The sequence below is a fragment of the Photinus pyralis genome, unplaced genomic scaffold, assembly GCF_008802855.1.
Source record: "Photinus pyralis isolate 1611_PpyrPB1 unplaced genomic scaffold, Ppyr1.3 Ppyr1.4_LG7, whole genome shotgun sequence".
NCBI classification, from domain to species: Eukaryota; Metazoa; Arthropoda; class Insecta; order Coleoptera; family Lampyridae; genus Photinus; species Photinus pyralis.
Genome location: NW_022170738.1, coordinates 10,410,459 through 10,433,616, shown reverse-complemented (window position 1 = coordinate 10,433,616; position 23,158 = coordinate 10,410,459). Strand labels below are relative to the sequence as shown.

Here is a 23,158-nt window from a genome sequence, read left to right as displayed (position 1 = left end):
CACTCTGTTCTCCAAGATCTTATAAAATTTGGAGTTGTTACATTCTATTCCAATTTCGTTCTATTATTATTCCTTTCCGACACCTCGTTTTCTTGATATTCGTCTTTTGATGACTTCACCGATCGATTTCTGCTTTCAATTTTGCTAAATTGCATCTCTATCGGCTATCCTCTCTCACTTCCGCTTTGTTTCTACTGTCTGATGAAAAAACAGTATAATTATAAAGACCATTAATCATTATGACTTAACTGCAGACATTGTGCTCAATGTAATTTTAATTCCATTGACTAAAGTAATAAATTCTTGCATTCGGGAATCAATTTTACATTGACAAATTATCAAAAGTTATTCTTTTATACAAAAAAGGAAATAGAGATGAAGTGAACAATATTTTTGAAAAATTATTTAAAAAACAAATCATAGATTGACAGGGATTAATATGATTTTTAATAAACACGTTTATTTATGATGTTTTCTATTGCGGCTATCGATTTCGACCAGTGGTCATCTTCAGGTGATATACTGGTCGAAATCGATAGCCACAATAGAAAAAATCATATATAAACGTGTTTATTAAAAATCTTATTAATCGCTGTCATTATACAACACGTTTCACAGATGGAACAATACATCCTACGAATAAATCATAGATTATTTTGAAACAACTAATCTATTTTCTAATACTGCAACAACTTACAGATTATGTTTTGGATGCTTGCTGGCAAAGCTATCAAAGTATAATCACAGATAAACGGAGCTTTAAGCTTTATCTGTGGTATAATTTTGTAAACAAATCAATTGTTTTATTAGAGTCGTACCTAAGTAATCGCACACAATATGTTTATTTTAATCATTCTGAATCTAATCTTAAAGAAATTAATACGGGAGTGCCGCAAGGTTCGGTACTTGTCCCTGTAGTATTTTTGATATATTTTAATATTACAAATGTTAGTTATGAGAAAGAATTAATTTTGTATGTATGCAGATGGTGCTACCTTTTTAAGTAGATGTAAGAATCTTTGTGATTACACAACCACTTTACTTGATAATATTAAACGCTAAACGACAACAAATTGAACATAAATACAGAAAAATGTACCTTCCGCTTAAAAGAAATAAATCATTATTTCAATAACCCAACCAGCATACATTTTTTAGGAGTCCTATATTGACTCAAAACTGAATTGGAATGATCACTACTGTAATTGTAATACAATCGCTTCTCTGTTATAAATCTTTAAAGCACGCGCAACGAGTTTAATAAAAACTACTTCACCCCTTTCCACCCTCTGCCCCCAGGGTTATTCTCTTAAAAATTTTAAATAACAAGTGGTCTTTCGAAGTCCTTTATTTCGACGTTTGATTTTTTTAAATCCGTCGTTTTGTTTTCGAGAAAATGAGAAAAATCTTTATTTATTTAATCGACCTATTTTAATTTGTTTAGATAGAAAACAAAAACAAACGAAAGTATCACTTATTTGTTGCTATATGGGAAAGAAAGAATTTAATTTGCTGTCAGTTACATTTGTAGCAATCTTGGGGTAGTGAAAATGGTTCGGCTAGTGGGTAAACCATTTTGGAAGTAAAATTAGAATCAATAAATTAATTTTCACTATCCCAAGATTGTTACCGAGGTAACTGCCAGCAAATTAAATTCTTTCTTTCCCATATAGCAACAAATAAGTGATACTTTCGTTTGTTTTTGTTTTCTATCTGACCAAATAAAGATAGGTCGATTAAATAAATTAAGTAACGATTTTTCTAATTTTCTCGAAAACGAATCGACTGATTTTAAAATATCAAACAAGCTATTATTCGATACCACTTGCCATTTAAATTTTTTAAGGGAATGACCCTTAGTAGCAGAGGCTGAAAGGGGGCGAACAAATTGTAAAATATTTTTACATGTCATTTTAAGGACAAGAGAGGTATTGCCTTAATATTAATGCCATTCTCTTTTTTCTTTTACATAATAAATTGCAAAATCAAATATTAAGTATGCAATATTTTAATTTACATAAGTTAGTGTCGGCTAAAGAGAGAAAAACCAGTGCCATGTAGTAAAAAAAAAGGTTTATGGCCAAAAGTGTTATTTTGTCTCTGCCCACCTCCTAGTGGCGCTACTGGAAAACCGTACACGTAAAGGTTAGGTTATATCATCATAACCTAAAATTCTAACTCTCGGCGAGTGGAAATTTGCATCGCATTTCTCTATTTATTATTCTTTGAACGGAAAAGTACATACGTGGGCCATAAGAAGAGAAGCGCTTGTAACATACATCATGGCGTTTTTATTTTATGGAAAACTTTCCAATATCTGTAAGATCTTTTATGGTTCCCTACTCCGAAGTTAGGTAATTTTGTTTGTAGCTTTGTTGAAAACATTTAGTTATCTTTCCAACACGGAATTGATCTTAAATGGGAAACGATCGGGGATATTGCAATTTGCCGCACTAACAAACACTGGAAAGCGTTTTTATGCAACCGAAAAAAAGGTATATCAAAGGACAAAACCTCACTGTAACGTTGGAACTATTGGACATGTTGATCATGGTAAAACGACACTTACGGCTGCCATCACCAAAGTTCTTTCTGATCAGAAATTGGCAGAAGCGAAAAAATATTCGGATATCGACAATGCGCCTGAGGAAAAAGCGAGAGGCATTACAATCAATGTTGCGCACGTCGAATATCAAACTTCGGCACGGCATTATGGCCACACAGACTGTCCCGGTCACGCGGATTACATTAAAAATATGATAACCGGAGCTGCTCAGATGGACGGTGCCATCTTAGTAGTGGCGGCTACGGATGGAGTAATGCCTCAAACACGAGAACATTTATTATTAGCGAAACAGATCGGTGTCAATCACATAGTAGTTTTTATAAACAAAGTAGACGCAGCTGACGCCGAAATGGTTGAATTGGTAGAAATGGAAATAAGGGAATTAATGTCCGAAATGGGATTTGATGGTGATAATGTACCCGTTATTAGCGGCTCTGCACTTTATGCATTAGATGGAAAAGAACCGGAGGTGGGCTCAAAAGCGATTTTAAAATTACTAGACGAAGTCGATAAATATATACCCACACCGACACGTGAGTTGGACAAACCATTCCTGTTGCCAGTCGAGCATGTGTACTCCATTCCCGGCAGAGGTACAGTTGTTACTGGCCGATTAGAACGTGGTGTCGTAAAAAAAGGGGCAGATTGTGAATTCGTGGGTTACAGTAAAACATTTAAAAGCACCATTTCCGGAATTGAAATGTTTCACCAGATTCTCGAGGAGGCTCAAGCCGGAGATCAATTGGGTGCGTTGGTAAGGGGGGTAAAACGTGATGATGTTCGTAGAGGTAATTAACGTATTTATGAGTAAGCGCAAGACGAAAATAGCATTTTAGGTATGGTAATGTGCAAACCTGGTTCTGTTAAAAGCAATGATCATGTTGAGGCGCAAGTGTACATCCTTAATAAAGAAGAGGGTGGTCGTTCTAAACCGTTTACATCATTCATTCAATTACAAATGTTCTGTCGAACGTGGGATTGCTCTTGCCAAGTATTCATTCCTGATAAAGAAATGGTAATGCCAGGTGAAGATTCAAAGTAAGTTTTGCCAATAAAGAGATCGGAGAGTGACTATACACCACTGATGACTTGGTAAATGTCGGCTTAAATCCTGCTCACGGTTTTGATCTTGCCTAAGTAGCCAATAGTGCTGAAGAGTATTTATTTCTCAAACATAATTGAAAAGAGAAACTTTAAAGCAAAAAAATCATTCATTTGTTTGTTTTCTTTTCGTATTTTACATCTGAATGTTTCTTGGTTATGTGATTGAAGAATATGCAGAATACACTTCTTTATAATTGAAGCTACAAAGATGGGTAAATAATTATATACAGCATTTTTTCTCATGAAATTTATGGCCAGTCTGCAAACTGAATTTACGCATGATAAAAAATATAACTGAACAATACTCACTTCTTCTAAATCTACATTCTAATTACAGACCAGACCAGACTTTTTTTTACACAAATCTAGAGACAAAAGCATTAGAATAAACTCACTTTCAGAGTTCGCGGTTATTATTTTATTCTGTTACGACACTATTGCAACGATAAGAACCCTTTCTTTTTCTATTCTTTAGGCACCATCAGTTTTACTACTTTTTAGTCGCGTGAATTCTTTTTTGTCATGTATCTCACATGTAACCGAGAACTTTATCTCTTTATTAAATTTCTTCAGGCACCCCGAAATTTCTCTTCTGCAATCCGCATTACTCTTTCCATAATGTAGAAAACGCTAATTAATTATTAATAACTTTCTATGGCTACTACAAACATCCGTTACTTAAGGGTGGCTGTAGTAGAGATTTTCATTTTTTATTTTGAATATGTAATAATATACAAGATGTTCCATTTAAAAAAGGTTCTTTAAGGTCACTTTCCGATCACTCCATACGTATAGAAATATGCACAATGTCCCACAATGAGTGAGATTGCACGAGTTATTCCTATATTACTAAAGGTGAAGGTTTGGTTAAATTAGCTAAATTTTGTCGATTTATGAACTGATTAGAAAAAAATTTTTAATTTCGGTTCGATTAGAAGTAAATATTTGGCTTTGGCATTTTAATTTATTTCAATATTTTAAGTTCCCAACAATGCAGGTTCAAATTTGTGGCTCACTATTGAGAACTCTGTAACTGTGAAAGATACAGTGTATGTTAAATGGAGGCAAAGTTGCCATTTCTGTGACTAAAAAAAATATGAAATGAACGGTTCCTGTGAGCACCTTCTATGAGCCCGTTTTTCGGAGAATCTGAATTTGTTATCAGCATTTTCATAGCACGCTAGATGTAGCAGCTACAGGATAAAAAAAATAATGACGTATCATTCCATACTTTTACATAAATTTCCAAGAAAAACTTCAAAATCAAATGTTTTACATTCATCCATGGGTAGCTAGATTAAATTTTGAAATTTTTCTTGTAAATTTATGTAAAAGTATGGAGTGTGTCATGTCATTATTTTTCTTTTTTTGTTCTTTATCTCATTCCGTAAAAACCAATATGACACCCATAAGAAATAAGAAAGTAGTAGCCTGTAGCGTTTATCTAGTGTGTTATGGAAATGCTTATAGTAGATTTATCAATACTCCTAAAAAAAAGTGCTCATAGAAGGTGCTGTCGGGAACCGTCCATTTCTGACCATTTTAGTTAAACTAGGGCAAATGAAAACAAAATTTGGCATTTTCAGTTTTTCGGTGATATCTAAGTTATTTGCAGATTTTTTCAAATCCCTTTTATTAGTCAAAGAAAGGGACAACTTCACCCCATTTAACGTCACTGTATCTCTTACCGTTGTGGAGATCTCAATAGTAAGCCAAAAATTTGAACCACCCTGTACAGTACTCTCACACCAGCATTGACTACTCAAGATTCACAAAAAAGCATATAAAAGTTAGTGTCCTGCATTATTTGTGCACATTTTAACACTAAATAGCTGCTTTTATCCCATATAATAATCTTTATGCCTAGAAATCCGAACTCTATTCGGTAAAAAAGTTAACTCGTGCAGTTCTACTCCATCTGGGACACCGTATAAAGACTTTCTATGAATAATTTTGCAGATTAATATTGAAAATGATTCGACCAATGGTTCTTGAACAGGGACAAAGGTTTACTTTAAGAGATGGATCGTTAACATTAGGTACAGGAGTCGTCACAAACGTTTTACCGCAACTTTCTGAGCAAGAAAGACAAACAATTACGGAAGGAAAGAAAGCACGTGAAAAACGAATGGCAACTCAAAATACGAAATAATTTTTAAGGTTGTAGTTGTCGTACTATGCTTGCATGTAATAAATACATACATAAATTCCGCTTAACTTTCTTATATACAATTACCTTTGTTTTTATGCCATATTAGTTTCCAAGATTTACTTCTCAATGTTCAGCAACTAGCAAGATGATGGAATTTACGGCTGCGCAAAGTCAATAATCAAACTAAACAAGTACTATACCTACTCTGTGTCAAAGATAAGAATGTCTATCATGGGGATCTCAGAAACCATAGATGGCTCTATAGGGTCCGTAAAAAAGTACATACTGTATTGAGTAGCATTTTTTATTACTAATACGATGTATCGCACACAAAAAAATAACAGTTGGAAACTGTTGATTTCAACAGGATGGTGCACCCGCTCACAAACGCCCTAATTGTCTGAGAATACCTATCGAACAAATTTTCTGGAAAATGAAAAATTTTTTCAATAGATATCCTTACATGATTAGGGCGTTGCGCACAGGTGCACCATTCTGTTGAAAGAAACGGTTTCCAAATTTTGTTTTTTTTTGTGTGCCGTGTCACACCTTGAAACGTTTTTTTTGAAAATATCTCAACGATGCCTTGTAGAAAAAGTGATGAGAAAATTTTCTTGATTTCTTTGTATCTGTTTTGTAACATCAGTAAAAAATAGAGACGCAAATTTCGGTTGTTTTGGCATATCTTCGGAAGTAATCGGAATTTTCTAGTTTTTCTTTAAGCATGATAAATAAAGAAATCTTTAATTGCGCATTTTGACCGTCGTATCTTCTGTGGTTTGCAAGACCCCCATGATAGACATCTTCGAGGACATCTTTATCTGGGACACAGTGTATATAAGTTTGAATTCAGAGTTTATACAGAGTTACAAGGGTCTCAAACAAAACAAATAACGTTGCCTACCTGAATTATCTATTTTTAATTATGTAAATTTATCATTAAATGACTTTCATAATTTAACCGCATTTTGAAATGTTTCCGAAACAGAGATATGGCGAAAATACCCGTATTCACAAATTTAAATTGCAATATTTATATTCATCCAAGTTGGCTTTCAAACAAAAGAACACACAACAAGCGATAATTAAAATTAACACTCGATATAAGTTTTGAAACTATGAGCAACAAATAAATTATTCAAATTTTAAATCAATAAATTAAATAATAAAATAGAACTAATGTTCAAACTGTCTGCCATCACTTCCGATACAAAGCCGAAGTCCTTGCCGGGTCGTTTATTGCGTGTCTTTTGTTTGAAAGCCAAGTTGGATGTAAGATCTAACATTGCTATTTAAATTTGTGTATTTTCGCCATATCTCTGCCTGGAAAACAGACATCAACGTGCGGTTTTTACTGAAATTTTCACTTTTTAATTTTATTTGATAATATATAATAATTATATCGTTCCATTTGAAATTTCCAAGAAAACCTGGAAAGTGTAGGTTAATGTGCAAACAAAAATTCCAAAGGTGACTTGACAGCAACTCATTTTTGATCGCATAGTACAGTTCAGCGGAACTAGTACTCGTGCTACACCAGTGAAAATGTTCAAGTGCATCTGATGTCCAGAAATTTCACTTACGCCAGACTCACCATAATGGGTGTATGACGAGAATAAGTTTGGGTGGTAGAGGGGATCGATCAGATAGTGCTTCATTTGCACTTGTTTTCATCACAGCAGAATGAAACCACGCTACTTTTGATACTGTATTGGCCTGTATCCACAACCATTTAAAATAACACCCTGTACACACATAAGCAAAAAACTGTCACAATGGGCAGTTATTTTTACTTAAAAAACGCCAATCCTTAATTATAGTTATTTATTGAATTGCAACATAAACGGATCAATACATAAATTTCAAAACGGCCAAAGTCATATAAAAGTGAAAAATTGAGGAATTCCATTTAATAAGCTGACACAACTTATGATTTAATAAAGAGAATTTCTAAATAAGTTACACGAACGTAAGATTACGGTCTGAAAATGGTTTATCCTAAAAATGGCACAAAACAATGTGTGAAACCAAAAAAGGAACCATATTATAATAGAGTACAAAGTCTATAAATCATCATCATCTTCTGGTAAAGCAGTTTCTTGAGCTTCTTTAAGATCTTTTTCGATTTGTTGTTGCCAAGTGGGATCCATTTGGACTTCTGGCGGTACCAATGCGACCATAGCTACAAATTCCAGATTGGGATCGCCTATTAGCTTACGGGCCAGCCACAAGAACGGTTTTTCAAAATTATAATTACTCTTTGCCGATACATCGTAATACTAAAAAGAGAAATTAATTTAAAGATTCTAAACGTCAATAATACGTACTTGTAAATTTTTTTTTCTGTGGAATACGATGCTTTTTGCCTTAACCTTTCTATCTTTAATATCAACCTTGTTGCCACATAAAACTATTGGAATATTTTCACAGACTCTAACAAGATCACGATGCCAGTTGGGTACATTTTTGTACGTAACACGTGAAGTAACATCAAACATAATAATTGCGCATTGACCCTGAATGTAGTAACCATCGCGAAGACCGCCAAATTTTTCTTGTCCCGCCGTATCCCACACGTTGAAACGAATTGGTCCTCGGTTCGTATGGAACACTAAGGGATGAACCTCCACTCCCAAGGTGGCAACGTATTTCTTCTCGAACTCGCCGGTTAAATGTCGTTTCACGAATGTTGTTTTTCCTGTACCTCCGTCTCCCACTAGTACACATTTGAATGTGGGCATATCGGGTTCTTGTGTCATTTTATTATAAATACCTAAAAATGAGAAAATGTTTAAAAACCCGTTATAAACTACAAGCACGTTTCTTTAAATTTTAATTTGTAGGCGGACTGACGCTAAACGAAATCGTATCAAAGGATTTTCGTATTCGGGAACGCACTTTAATATAATTTATTCGAGTTAGTACGCTGTATGGAACAAAACTGTAAACAATGAAAGGAAATAAATAAAAAAATGCGCTTACCTTACGATTAAAAATACTGAAAAAACACAGATGGATGCGATATTCTTCGATGACACCTTTTACGTTGCGAAGTCGTTAGAGCTCACAATGGCGTTCCTTGCTGCTAAAGGGCATGATTCATACACTTAATTGAAAATTTACTTTCGATTCCAAATGAAGTCAAATTTCCTTAAAATTGACTAAATAAATTAGAATCAAAGTGATTTTCTGCAAGTACCACGAATTTAGCTATCAGATAACGGAGAAATAAATGATTTTATTAAAAAATTATTTATGACGTCACAGAAAACGTTGACGTAAATTGAACATGCGCAACAAGCGGAAGGCACTGCGGAGCACCAGTTGGAAAGATGTATCGATTTTTGCGGTTGTAGTTTTCGTTCCTTAGGTTTAGTGGCGATCCACGTAAATCCTTTTGAATGGGATTACTATTAAAATTTAATTTTTTGGAGGTCCGTTATTGTAGCTGTTGAAAATGACCAAGGATAGATTAGCGGCTCTAGTCGCGGTAAGGAATTTTTTGGAAAATTGTATCCCGTAGAAAATATTATCACACTTCACTTTAATTGTGCACCTTCCCGTTTAAATTAATTTGCGTCGATTCTTCATTTTAAAAGTGCGAAATTCGTATTAGATTTGTGTAGGAGTTTTAAGATTTTTTGAACAGAAGATTAGGTTAGGTAAGTTTAATAAGTCATTCAATTGCCCCACCCCTTTTATATCTGTCAAAGTACCTAATTCTGAATGATAATAATCTAACGATATTAATTGCCATTGCATTTGGTGTTAGGCTCAAAGTGACGATGATGATGTGGGACCTGACGATGTATCCGTCAACGTGGAAGGTCGAGATGGCTTTATGGATGCATTTTTTGCCGAGGTAAATTGAAATACCTATATCGTATTGTTCTGATTTAAATATTCGTGGTCTACAGGTGGAAGAAATTCGTGAGATGATAGATAAAATTCAAGCAAATGTGGAGGAAGTTAAGAAAAAACATAGTGCAATTTTATCTGCACCTCAAAGTGATGAAAGTAAGTTCCTTATAGAGATATTACTATCATTACCATAATCATAATCACATAAACTAGGCAATGCAGATCGCAGACACATAGTTCTTTCATTGAATTTATAATTTTATTATCAGAAGTGTAGGTGTAAGTATATGGCAAAAATTGTGATGGTTTTCATAAGGTTACATTGTAAAACGTAGATGTCTCTACCATCAAGCTACTAGTCAATATTTTACCTTTTACTACATGCAATTTTTTTCCATACAGAATTTTAAAAACTTTCCGTAATTCATTTGGCACACAAAATACATAAATATTCTCCATTTTATGACCTACATTCCTTAATGACAGATATTAAATTACATATGAACATGAAGCAGAAAACTATGTACGGATCCCTGATGAATGCAATAATACAGTTATTAAACAAATAAAATGTTAAATTAAAAACATAATTGGGAATTCGAATTTTGTTTTCTCAATCTTTTGTACATTCAAAAACTTTGTGGTTGTTGTAAGAATGGTTTTTTTTTCAAAAGAAAACGTAGCTATATATAATCTTGGTTTGGCACTTGTATGTTTAATTCGCGGCAGCCTGATTATTATTTTTTGTTTTTTTACAGTTCGTATAAAAATTTTTTTTTTAAGTATAAAAATTTATTGCTAAGTTAAGTGATAAATACATAATACTTTCATCATCTACAACTACACGTTTCTATAACAATAAACGTTCAATAAATTTACTTCTATGATAGAAGGCTTTAGGTATAACACCTTAAGATATAAAGATAAGATAGTAAAGATATGAAGATAAGATAGTAAAGATATGAAGGATGAAGGAAAATACTTTTTTTAAGTTTATTTCTAAACAACACAAAAACATTTACATCAAAAGTTATTATTATAAAATATGAAGGAATCTGGCAATAAAATGTGAATTTTTTCTGTTGGTATTATGCCATGTTTTTAAAAGACATACCTTCCTCTCATTCTCTCTAATATTTCTCTTCTTTGTTTGAAGTACTACATGGGAAATTTAAGGCAATTTTTAAAAAATTTCATATGCGTTTTTTTAGTTACAAAAAGGGGCAACTATGCCCCAATTTAACCTACACTGTATCTCTCGTTACGTAGATCCCAATGGTAAGCCACGAATTTGAACCACTCTGTACATACAGAAGGGGCTAATTTAAGGCAGTGCTAGAAATGTTGGGAAAATGAAGGGAAATGGTGGCCATTTTTAGACAATAAAGGAAATCTTTGTCCTCTAAAATAAGTAGTCGTCAATAAAATAGTTGGGAAATATGTAGGAAATGGACGAAATTAGAGGCAATTCGGGGGAAATTTTGGGGAAATAGGAGGACATTTAAAAAGAATGAGGAAATTCTGGGAAAATATTAGAGAATTTTGATGAAATTCTGAGGATATCTAGAGGAAATTTTAAGGAAATAGAAGGCAGGTGTGTTCTGTGTGTTTTCTTTTTTTGTGTTCATTGAAGTCTCATGGCGACACATTGATATTCTAGTGTGCATGTCTGGTTCAGGAAACTTGTGTGTGTCTTTAGGGCAACAGCATTTGTTATGATTTTTTGATTCAGTTACAAAACATTGATATGGTGCACTCTCATAATTTTTGCCATCTTTGCAAATTTAATTTTTTGTGAATTACTGCCACTCACAATGATTTGTAGTTTTAGTAATTTCAATGAAACAAAACACTAGTGTTCTGTAAAAACAAAACAATTCTGTTGCGGATTAAAACAAACCACACTTTATTCTACATACAAAACGGTTTTAAAAATTCAAAGAATTATCTTCATAAATATGAAAGTTGCCATCACGCGCTACACACTACGGAGTGACTGCATAATGCTTTTTAGAGGTGCCCCTACAAAAGGTCTTAACATCTGTGAGATTGCACAATCAGTTTTGCCAGTGTTGCCTATGCTCCTCTATTTTGGTATTTTTCGATGAATTTTTTTAATGTAATTTGTCGAGTTTTCTGTTTTTTGATTATTTTATTTGCTGAGGTTTTTTTGCGTTTTAAGTCTGTTTTTGTGTACGGCCAAAATTTAAAAAGAATTTATACAAATCTTACAAAATCTACAGCTTTTAATTATAAAATGAGTAGGCTAAATACACCTGAAAAGAATGAATGCTACCAAGATAGAATTGGTTAATGTTCTTATGTTATCCTGACTACTTAGAAATGTAGGCATATAAACATGAAAAATAATCCTTTGGATCATCTATGCCTTACAAATTTGTTTAATTTATTCAAAGAATTAAAAGACTGTATTACCACATATTGGAAAAAGATTTATCTTCTAATATCTGTCAAATGAATCGCCTTTCCCAAATTTAGACGCGTCAATTTTAATAAATGTAGATGTTACAAGTGCGTAAGTGTTGAGTAGGAGTGCAAGTTAGTACATTGAAAAAAAAGTATTTGAGGACTGAGTACTAAGTACTATAAAAGTACTTGAGTACTTGTACACAGTACAGATGTAGTAAATAATGTAGTTTTAAAATTTATGTCCAATCTAGAAGAACATACTCGACAGTTTTTCCTGTTGCATTAATCTCCACATTCGTTTCTCCTTCATAACATAGCTTTATAATTTTATTCAGAATTGTGCACGTTAATAGGCAACTGACTTTTTTTAGAAACTAAACAAGAGCTGGAAGATCTTATGGCCGATATAAAAAAAACTGCCAATAAAGTCCGTGCCAAGTTAAAAGGTAGGTACATAACAAGAAAATTGGAATAATTATGGGCAATATAATATTGATTTTTTTTAGTAATAGAACAAAGCATAGAACAAGAAGAACAGACTAATAAATCATCCGCGGATCTGCGAATAAGAAAGACTCAACACTCGACTTTATCCCGAAAATTTGTAGAAGTTATGACTGAATACAATCGAACACAAACGGATTATCGGGAACGTTGTAAAGGAAGGATACAAAGGCAATTGGAAATAAGTATGGCGGCGTAGTTTTATTTAAGTATTTTACAATTAATTGTTACAGCTGGTAGGCAAACTACAAATGAGGAACTTGAAGAGATGTTGGAGCAAGGGAATCCTGCAGTTTTTACTCAAGGGGTTAGTTATTATATTTAGTTACAAATATGTGTTAAAGAATTGTTTTTCATCATCTTAATTTTAATTTAACGCTAACCTGTTTTAGATAATTATGGAAACGCAACAAGCGAAGCAGACATTAGCGGATATAGAAGCACGACATGCTGATATAATCAAATTAGAAAATTCTATTAGGGAACTTCACGATATGTTTATGGATATGGCAATGCTAGTTGAAAATCAGGTATTATTACATGCAATTTATTTCAACAGCAACCGCATAAACTGTTCACTAGTTAAAAATATATTGGCAGTTATCGTGCAACTGTTTTGCATTAAGAGTATAGGAGTGGAAAATCTATGTCAGTTGTGAAAAAAAATTCACTGTAATCAATATTCTTGTTCGGAGAAGAGCCCTTTTTGGGTAGAAGTTTGGGAAAATTTTTTATAAAATCTAAAATCGCCAGTGATACACTGTTTTATCTCTATTATGGGGATCTCGGAAACCATAGATCGTCAAATTACTGAAAAGTTTCGTTTCGTTTCAGAGAAATCATCAACTTTATTTTTCTATATAGCTTATTAAAAAAGTACATACTGCATTGAATGAATTCAACAGGATGGTGCACCCGCGCACAATGCTGTAATCATGCCAGAATACCCATCTGATAACTTTTTCATTTCGAGGAAGTTTATCCAATAGGTATTCTCGCACTAGTGCACAATCCTGTTGAAACCAACAGTTTCCAACTTTTGTTTTTTTATGTGTGACGTATATTGTTGGATTCATAATAAAAAATACTCAATACAACTTTTCCCTAATTTGACTATCGTCATATCTGCTATGGTTTCGGAGATCACCATGATGGACATCTTTATCTTGGACACAAGTGAATTTTAAAAATGAATCATTTTGGAAATGTTTCTTTGGGTTCACTAATTTTTGGTCTATTTCCATGGAAATTAACTGTCTAATATTTTTAGTATGTGAACAATATTGATTTTTATGCAAATGTAGAATGTCATGTATAAATTCAAGTGTTCTTTATAACTGTAAACTAAAATACTAAATAAAATTAATCGGAACTCATACTAAAACTAATTTCTCTTTCTCTTCAAATGATATAATTATGAACGTATTTAAATTAAAACCATAAATTCATGCGTGCTCACTTACGAATTTTTAGAATGTATGTCTAACCATGCATATTTACTCTATAGGAAAGGGCCAGTGTCCCATACAGTGTGAAATAACAAGTTTTTAAAACTGGACCATCTGTTGGAAAATTATTATGGCATTTGAATTTTTATAAATGGGTTTATTTAACCACTACACAAACAATTAAGAAAATTGAGAGTACATAAATGAACCCGTTTATACAATTGTTTTATCAATCTGGATTAATACAATACAACAAAATTAATTGGCGCATTTTCTTTAATAGTTACGATAATAGTTGTAAGCAGAACCCTACTATAACTGCGAGCCATCGCCTGCAATTGCTGACATTACAAAAGGAGGATAAACAAACAAGCATTTAGTTATTTATTTTTTATATTTATTCAATTTTCTCATTTTAATTATAATGTAATACCTATCCGATTCTACTTTGCTATAATTATTTAGTAAAATATGAGACATTATAGTTGATATTAACACCTCACAAAGCGTCTTCTTGCAAACAAAACACGTTTTACAAAGTAACTCATTGTGCATTATTCATCGTTGTAACTTTGTAAAAGAAGTGCTGCGTTTATGAAAGATTACAACTTCGAATTATGCCCAAATAAATTTTCAGAGAATTATTTAAATAATTATAGCTAAATAGAATCGGATAGGTGTTACTTTACAAATAAGAAAATTGAATAAATTTAAAAAATAAATAACTAAATGCTTGTGTGTTTATATACCTGCACACATATAAGACTACAGAAAGTAATCGGTGGCTTTCGTGACGTCAGCAACCGCAGACAACGGCTCGTAAATATAGAAGGTGCTGTTGTAAGGCATTAAGTGAAGCCTATTTGGAAAGTCGTTTAGGGGGAAATCTGTCTCTCTTGTGTATACACTTGAATTTTTATGTGCTAATTCTACTTTACTAATTATACAGGCAAATTGTACGTGCGCAATGGGATCTTTATTGTGTTTTATTTATTTACGGATATGATAGCGAATTGCCCAGCAGGATGCTTTATTTGATTCTTAAGCATCTGTTGCCATTAACATCAATAACTTGGGATAAATAGTCATAATACGGTTTAAGATGCATGTTACATGTAGTTTAATAATAACATTAGAATGATCATCCTGTATGTGCCTTTAAGCTTCTGCTCACGTTCTTTTCACTGTCTTAACAAATAATTCCATTCCTGCTGGGACACATAGGGTGAAATGATAGATCGCATTGAGTACCATGTAGAACACGCAGTGGATTATGTTCAAACAGCTACGCAAGATACAAAAAAAGCTTTGAAGTATCAAAGTAAAGCCAGACGGGTGAGTTGTTCCATAAACTATATTTATAGCACAGTGTTTTTCTTGCTTTTAATTTTGTTTTGTTTCTTTTTCCTACAAAATGTATCCGTTTACCCTTTATCCCTATTGTTTGCTTATACGCAATACCTTTTGCATTTTTGGCACTATTTAACATACTAATTTATAATCTAACTCTATGTGCCTTTTGTCACTTTTTACACTAACTGTTTAATGTTGTACGTTGTACATATATATCGCTACCTGCATTGGTGTTTGGTATACCTTGGCATTTTCCGTTATTTACCACCCTTATCATCCATTCCTTCTGTCCCGTCCCAACTTACCTTAGGGAGAAATGGTAGATCGTGTAGAATATCATGTTTCACAAACAACCACTGCGGTGCAAGCGGGGCGAGTGGAAATGAAAAAAGCGCAAGCATACCAAAGTAAAGCTCGTCAGGTAGGTTTTGTAGGCATCCATTCTTAACCGTATCATCCTTTAAATCTTTATCACTTCCGATAATGCCATTACTTTACCCACATTTTTGTTTAGGTAACTATATTTATAATTTATCCATTGATGATGTACATCTCAATACATGCAGTTGTTTAGTATGCTATAGGCAACGAAACCTAATATGTGTTTCCTTTTTGCATGGCAAGTTGTGGCAAACACACTATACAGAAAAATAATATTTAGCAAAGCCAATACATTTCAGAAGAAATTTTATCATCAATGAATAGTACATTTTAAAGTCTAGGTAAGAAAAAAACGGAGATAGCGGCAGAGATTATAGGAAAAGAAAATAGGAACATAAGAATAATTTGACAAAAGCGTATTTATTTTTAATAACTCGAAAGACAAAATGTTTGTGGAGAGCGAAGTGGTAAATTTTGAATTGAAATTAATAAAAATTTCATTTCTAATAATTCTATTATATTTCATAACTGAATAGATCCTTTTTTTCATCCATATTATACAGGACTACACATACAAAAGGTATAATAAATGCTTGATTCAACACAAAAACAAAAAATTGAGTACATAAATTTCCTTGATGTAAATTGACAATACACTCATTTTAGCGAGTGGGTTCTTTAAGAAAATTTATAACTACTTGTATCACAATAGTTCAATCTCGGTTTAGTTAACTAAATGAGACAATTTTATTGGTTAAAATTAAAAAATTATCCCAATCAGATTTCTTAATGATCAGTGAACTTAATTGACGTTGAACTATTGTATAACCAACTTTTAGTCTCAACTTTTGTATCAATTCACTATGGACATTATAAAATTTATGAATATCAATTGTGATGTCAAACTCTAAATAAAGTTTTGACTATTTATTGATGAGTATCTCTGTATATTTTCATACAATGTTTTACTTTAAGCACATTTTAAAGGACTTTCTTGCAATTCAGAAAATGTAAATGAAAGGAGACAAAGGTACACTAGCAGTTTTCCAAGAGAAATTGTTGAACATTATTCAAATTTCCTCTTTCTGTGTTTGGCACTCCCATTTCAGTTTTTTTTTACTTGTAAAGAAAACAACATGTTTGGGATACATGAAATCATATAGGTTATAGAACACATTTATTATTGTTGGTGACTGGTTGATAATCGGTTCTAGTCCTGAAATCGCTGGTCCGTCCAAATGTTCAAGTGCAGTATGGGCTCTTTTTGACCAATTGTTTCTTTTATTGTGTTTTCATTTACAAATAACATCTTCATTGTAAAAGTCTGTTCCAAATGAAATTCTTATTGGGTTTGTAAAACTGTTTTTTGACAAATTCACTAAATACATTATTTCTGTGGGTAATATCTTTACTTCTGTGTACACCTTTTTTACGCTTTCATCATTTTGGAAATGCAGGTCACCTAAGTCCTTTTTTTTTCAAAAAAGGTGGTAATTAGGATAGTACATTGTTTATCTTGTTACATTCCCACGTTGGGGATGCGCGATATCGTAATAATATTATTCTTTAATAACGGAAATGTGCCCAGTGTGATTCTGCTTCTAACTGTAAATCCCATATAAAAAAACATTTGATCACACAGAGACTTCTAAAGATTTCAAATGAGCCCAGTGTGATTACTTAACCAATAATGAATTCTATTTAAAAAGACGTCTACTAGTATACAAGACTTCCAAGGATTTTAAATGTGTCCAGTGTGATTATACGAGAGTTTTAAAACTTTATATCGCGAGCAAAATCCCGATATAAAACACACTTAAAAAGTATTATTTTATTTGTTTACTAATGATAACGTAGTTCGCCCACCCGCGCGATATATCTTCTTTTAATTGTATCATTCTTTTATTTTACCAAAGGTCTTGTACGTACTGTCAAATTACTCATATTATTTCTGTTTTAGTTGGGCAAGTATGCACTGTATCCCCATACTGCCCAATTTTACGCTTGGACAGAGTATAGTAGCCAAATCCTTTTCATTAATTTAAATTCAAATTTACCACTTGTTCGAATGGAAGTATATTGAGATTTATGCAATTAGGCCTCAAGGATGTAGTTGTACCTTGAACAGTATTTTCTAACCAGTCAGATTTGCCTTCCAGTAATATACCCAATATGAACTTTAGTAGGTCGGAGAGGAAGGAGCAATTTGGGCAGTGAAGAAAAAAAATCACTACCAAGGTGATGGCAACTACTTATAAATATTATCTTGGACTACCTATATTTGGGAAAAAGGACACAAGGAGAACAAGAATTACGCGTTGTTGTATTGAACCTAAATTCATATCAAACGTAAGGTATAGGATATATTAATTCTTTTTTTTGTCAATGCCAAACTGAGACGTGATAAATGGAGTTCAAAAGTACAATTTTTCATTGACTTCTTGACAACTATCTCCTAAAATTATCATATCCACTTGTAAAATGTAAATAAATTGTAAGATTATTACTATTTATTATTTGCACTCGCTTGGAAATAAATTAAAGTTACAAATTTTTTTTAAATGAGCATTTTTTACTTTGGAAGTATTTATTGCACACATCAATTTGAGTTTATTTATGGTCGTTTGTGTTTTACAATTTGTAATTTAATAGAAATGGCAACGTAGTGTACATGCAAACTCCTTGTGTTCAGTCTTCTAAGTGTACATACATATTGTTCTCTTGCGGCAATATGGACAGTTTTTAATCAATCACAATAATATATACAGCACATGATGCTGGTAGTGCTCAATTTGCATGATATTTAATTTTATTTAGCTTTCTCCGTGCATGTTTCAGTAAAGGTTAAAACAACTTTAAGGTTTTCGATATCCTGTGTGTTGTGTTTGTGTAATGCAACAGTGTCATGTGCTTACATTAATATTACATTTTGTTGTGTAAATGTTTTATTTATTTATTTTGATACTTCGAATTTACTATGTTTATTAACTTGCCTTTTTTATTTTTGTTTTCAGAAAAAGATATTGATTATTATCTGCCTCATAGTAGCAATCGTCATTTTAGTTATTATTTTGGGCTTCGCCTTAGGTTAATTGAAGACAAAAGTAAAATGAGTGTTCATAGCAAATAATTCAAAGATGTATTTAGCTAAAATGATTGCCCATTTACAATCGCATGTAAAAAGTGTGCGCAGCAGTTACATGTTAATTTTTATATGCCAGAATTGTATCTAAATTTTTTATTTAATTAGAATATGATACTCTCGGTATGGTTACTACAAGTGAAAGAAAGTGTGATACATGTCAAACGATAAAATTATATAATGATGTAATAAAGAATCGTATAGAAGAAATGATAGAACGTTGACGGTATAAATTGTAATAATCCACGCTACTCTCTCTTAATTGTATAACAAAACATATTTTGTATTCTGAAAGATTTTGATGGTACTCATAAAAATGTACCCAGCTATTATTGCATATAATGTAAAAAAAAAAGTTTACAAATTTAGGACCACGATTTAATTATTGGAATCGAAGCAAAAGTAAATCCTTATGTTGTAACTTTTATTGTTACAAATATGTTTAATAGCTACTTACTCCATCTGTAAGTACATCTTTTTTGTGTGGTTAATGATATCATGTTAGTATGAAAAGGGGTGGTTGGAATGACCATAGTTGGTGTGAGTCGATTCTTAATGGGTTAGAAGTTACAAGTTATTGGATTTTCTTTCATCCATGTTTAGAGGGATTACAATGTGTCTTTTCATCGCCAAAACCATTGCTTTAAAAAAAACTTTCATAATAAATTACAAGCGCCTGTAACTTCAAAAACATTTGGAAAATCTAAATTTAGTTCTAACGGAAAGTCCCTAAGTTTTATTGGCATTGATGTATTATTAAAAACAACGTGCGATTGCATTCATTCAAGTGTGTAAATATAAAACAATCGAATTGATTGGCACTATCCCAGTTCACTCATTAGACATGACTGATATTTGTAACTACACTGTCTCTTTTTTGGAGTTTTGTAAATGTTCTGCTAGTCCACAGATATAAATATTGATGGGTTAGTTTATATAAAAACGTTGTAATCAAAGAAGTTTTGTTATACATTTTGATCAACATTTTTTGAATTTGGTAAATTTGAATTAGGTATTATTTTTATTTAACTTGCTTTATTTGTTTAGTTTATAAACCATTATTTTATATATTTTGTTAAAAATTAACACCATTACATGCCAAAGACATAGGTCAGAAGTGCATAATAAAATGTGAAATGGCAGTCAGGCAGGCTAAGTGTCGTTTAGTATTATATAATTCATTGGTTCTTAATGTTATACTGTAAGTGATATTTATAATGTTATTAAATTGTTATTTTTCTATCATTTTATTTTTTTTTGTTACTTATTTATCCTTGAATTAAGAAGTGACAAATGGCCTTAGAAGATGAGTTGACAGTAGTCATATCATGTGAATTTTCTGTTTTAACCATTTCTTTCATCTACAGAAGAAAATAATGATATTAATCTGCGTTTCCATTCTGATCGTCATACTCATCAGCACAGTCGCAGGATACTTAGTCTAAGTTTAGGTATGAATAGTGTACATTAGTATAAATGATTTGGTTTCAGAAAATAATACAATCCTTTAAATTTGAAAGTGTGAAATTTTATTGAGTAAAAGTTACTGTCATTATTATATGTTTAGCTGGCATCGTAATTTTAACACCGCTTTCAACTAACATTGTACAGTAACTGTTTGCTCTATCCACGTTGCAATCTGTATAGATATGAGAAATTGTTTTTAATTAAATCGTACAGCTTATATTCTCTTATAACGTTATAACAATTTTACACCGTCTTGTTAATTACCTACTTTACAATTGATTAATTTCTGAAACCGTATCTACAATATGAACGGGCAAGGTCTCTTACTTTACTTGAAGTATAGTTTATATAGTAATTTTCTCGTATTATAAAATATTTTTTCTTTAGGTACAAACACAGCAGAAGTTCAGCAGGCCGAATTTGATTGTCGCTTTTTTTACTTCAACAGTAATCACCTAAATAGTCTTTCGATATTTATTTAAAAATCTACGCAGTTTCGTATTATTTTTCATAGTATGTAGATGGTATAGCTGAATTGACAAAATATAGCTTTATTTACATAATGTAGCAATAATGTAATGGAGTTGGGTTCCGAAATGTGTGATATATATATATTGTTATCTTTTATTTATTTATTCAATGTGTGTCATATATTAAAACATAAATACTAGTGTACAATTATTAGCTACAGTAACATTAGGATAGGATTTCATCGATTATTTATATTCTTCAAACTATCTTGGTGTATTTTATAATGGTCTGTTTATTTTTTATGCGTAAGATTGCAATATGTACTTAGTTACCAGAGTGAACAAATACATATAACGAACGTAATTAAATTAGTTTAAAGTAGAACATAACAGTAGCAGAAATATAGGCAATAATTAGTATCATTTTTGATGGAGAGGTGCACAATCAGTAGGTTTCATATGATTTTTCTGTATGTACGTATCTTCGGTATCTATTTTCCTTATACGCGAGAGTCATAAAATTTAGATTTGTTTACTAAAACGATAAATTGTCTATAAAGTAAATATTTTACTAATGCCTACCTGTCTTCCGTTCAGTGTATTAATAACTGTGCGTAAAACAAATTATTATTTCTTAATATTTTGTTAACGATTACGTAGGCTTTCTAAGATCTCATAAAGTGAGTATAAATATAAAAGTCTTTCGTCATAAATATATTTTAAGTATGTCTGTAGATAATTTTGTACTGTACTTGAATGTAGATTAGTTCCAGTAAACTGATGTCTGGATTACTGCACCGATAACTTTCAAATAACTTATACATGTCAATTCAATTTGAACCATTAATTATAATGTGTACCTAATTATACTTCTTGCATCACCGAATGCTGATGTAACAAAGTGAGATTTACTGTTATAATGTAGTTAAATTTTGTAATTACAAAAATATTGAAGTTGTAGAAAATTAGGCTGTTATACTTAGTGGTGTTACACATTGTGGTCAAAATTGTTACTTCTCGATGATCTTTTAGGTATAATCGTTACAAAATATAAATTACCGAATATTGGAACATGTACGCCATTTGTTAAATTGAAATAATATAATTTGGTACGACATGAATAAAGAAGGTCATCGCGTAACTAATTCTTGACCATAATTACAGTTGTAAATGTTGTTTCAAACTAGGAATAAGTAATCTAATTGAATAATTGTACACTAACAAAAATGGTACCGACCATTAGTTCACTTTGTAATCCTCAATGTTGGTCATATTTTACTAATATTGTGTATTACAAAATTTCCTCACTCATATGTTGTGAAGACCTTGTTAGCTAGCTGCACCCCTGTGTCATGTTTGCCCCCTCCTTATATGTAAAAATTTAAATGTTCACCAACTCTGTAAGATTATATTTCTAATCATTAGGCCTCTTGTAAATACAATGTGTAATCAAACCTCTTCATACCTAGGTGTGCATCGAGATGTTAGACAATAATTCAGTAATACTTATATAAAATTTTATTTGTAAACTTGAATTCCAAAAAACTAATTCCTTTCGAGCGAACATAAGCAATCTTACAGAGTTTGTATTTATTGTAAATTAGAAAACTCCTGAAAACAAATTCTATATAGTGTACATTTGAAACCGGAAGGTGAAATATAAACCTCTTGCCAGAACCTTCTTTTCTTTAACTCGATAAAGTGAATTAATTGAAGGTGTATCCATTGAATAAGCACTTGCTTTTTCAATGGTGTATCTTAATTTTATATGCGATGCGATTTTTTTTGGTTTAATAAGTATGAATGCGCCAAGGTGGATGAAAGAGAATTTTCTTGAAAGATACACCGCATTGTTGAACTTTCTTTTCAAAGAAATTTTAAATGTAGCACCAGGAATAGGACAATATCTGTCGGTTGAGTGTCTGTCTATATTCTTATTTATTTCCTGCAGAATTGATTGGAACCAAATTTGGTAAACATATTCTTAGACGTGCAAAACTGTAAAAGTAAATTGTGCGAGTTTACAAGATCTTTATGACGACATCGATTTGAAAACAGTCGAACCAAAACTGTAGAAAAAAAATCACCACGTCAGTATAAACGCTCGGGGATGACGGCGATGACGCCAAGATTTCGCCAAGACGCCAACCCCGTTGCCCCAATTACGGTTCCTTTACAAAATACAAATCTACCCAACTCAACACATCACATACTTGTTCATTGAAACAAAAATATTCTATGTACCCACAGTATACAAATCGTTATGAGTTCGTGTATAAA

At 32.0% G+C, this 23,158-nt stretch overlaps 3 protein-coding genes across 9 annotated transcripts; 2 read left to right on the top strand and 1 right to left on the bottom strand.

Annotated features, from left to right (window-relative positions):
• The first annotated feature begins 2,082 nt into the window (after nucleotides 1-2,082).
• Nucleotides 2,083-5,880, top strand: LOC116175746 (elongation factor Tu, mitochondrial). Its single transcript, XM_031494024.1, has 4 exons — nucleotides 2,083-2,319; nucleotides 2,371-3,354; nucleotides 3,403-3,604; nucleotides 5,630-5,880. The coding sequence occupies exons 1-4, from the start codon at nucleotides 2,283-2,285 to the stop codon at nucleotides 5,820-5,822; spliced, it is 1,416 nt and encodes a 471-aa protein (XP_031349884.1). The 5' UTR covers nucleotides 2,083-2,282; the 3' UTR covers nucleotides 5,823-5,880.
• A 1,759-nt stretch (nucleotides 5,881-7,639) lies between these two features.
• LOC116175749 (GTP-binding nuclear protein Ran) lies at nucleotides 7,640-8,963 on the bottom strand. The gene is made up of 3 exons (XM_031494033.1): nucleotides 8,805-8,963; nucleotides 8,150-8,595; nucleotides 7,640-8,101 (listed from the first exon to the last, which is right to left on the bottom strand). Exons 2-3 carry the CDS (start codon nucleotides 8,579-8,581, stop codon nucleotides 7,886-7,888), a joined length of 648 nt encoding a protein of 215 aa, XP_031349893.1. The 5' UTR covers nucleotides 8,582-8,595; nucleotides 8,805-8,963; the 3' UTR covers nucleotides 7,640-7,885.
• A 179-nt stretch (nucleotides 8,964-9,142) lies between these two features.
• On the top strand, nucleotides 9,143-22,556 carry LOC116175748 (syntaxin-1A). Of its 7 annotated transcripts, XM_031494026.1 has the most exons (10): nucleotides 9,143-9,312; nucleotides 9,595-9,684; nucleotides 9,740-9,839; nucleotides 12,485-12,559; nucleotides 12,620-12,802; nucleotides 12,851-12,924; nucleotides 13,010-13,147; nucleotides 15,290-15,400; nucleotides 20,309-20,392; nucleotides 20,796-22,556. In XM_031494026.1, the coding sequence occupies exons 1-9, from the start codon at nucleotides 9,280-9,282 to the stop codon at nucleotides 20,384-20,386; spliced, it is 882 nt and encodes a 293-aa protein (XP_031349886.1). In that variant the 5' UTR covers nucleotides 9,143-9,279; the 3' UTR covers nucleotides 20,387-20,392; nucleotides 20,796-22,556. The 7 variants fall into 7 exon arrangements, with proteins under 7 accessions (XP_031349886.1, XP_031349888.1, XP_031349890.1 ...); XM_031494028.1 differs by lacking the exons at nucleotides 15,290-15,400; nucleotides 20,309-20,392 and adding an exon at nucleotides 15,729-15,839; XM_031494030.1 differs by lacking the exon at nucleotides 20,309-20,392.
• The last annotated feature ends 602 nt before the right edge of the window (nucleotides 22,557-23,158 follow it).

Bases quoted from the DNA above. Each gene is read 5' to 3' on its own strand.
- LOC116175748 (XM_031494026.1), top strand. From the start codon at position 9,280: ATGACCAAGGATAGATTAGCGGCTCTAGTCGCG. The intron at 9,313-9,594 runs GTAAGGAATTTT...ATTTGGTGTTAG, and splicing joins GATTAGCGGCTCTAGTCGCG to GCTCAAAGTGACGATGATGA. The intron at 12,560-12,619 runs GTAGGTACATAA...GATTTTTTTTAG, and splicing joins AGTCCGTGCCAAGTTAAAAG to TAATAGAACAAAGCATAGAA.
- LOC116175746 (XM_031494024.1), top strand. From the start codon at position 2,283: ATGGCGTTTTTATTTTATGGAAAACTTTCCAATATCT. The intron at 2,320-2,370 runs GTAAGATCTTTT...TTTTGTTTGTAG, and splicing joins TGGAAAACTTTCCAATATCT to CTTTGTTGAAAACATTTAGT. The intron at 3,605-5,629 runs GTAAGTTTTGCC...ATAATTTTGCAG, and splicing joins ATGCCAGGTGAAGATTCAAA to ATTAATATTGAAAATGATTC.
- LOC116175749 (XM_031494033.1), bottom strand. From the start codon at position 8,581: ATGACACAAGAACCCGATATGCCCACATTCAAATGTGTACTAGTGGGA. The intron at 8,102-8,149 runs GTACGTATTATT...TTCTCTTTTTAG, and splicing joins ACAGAAAAAAAAATTTACAA to TATTACGATGTATCGGCAAA.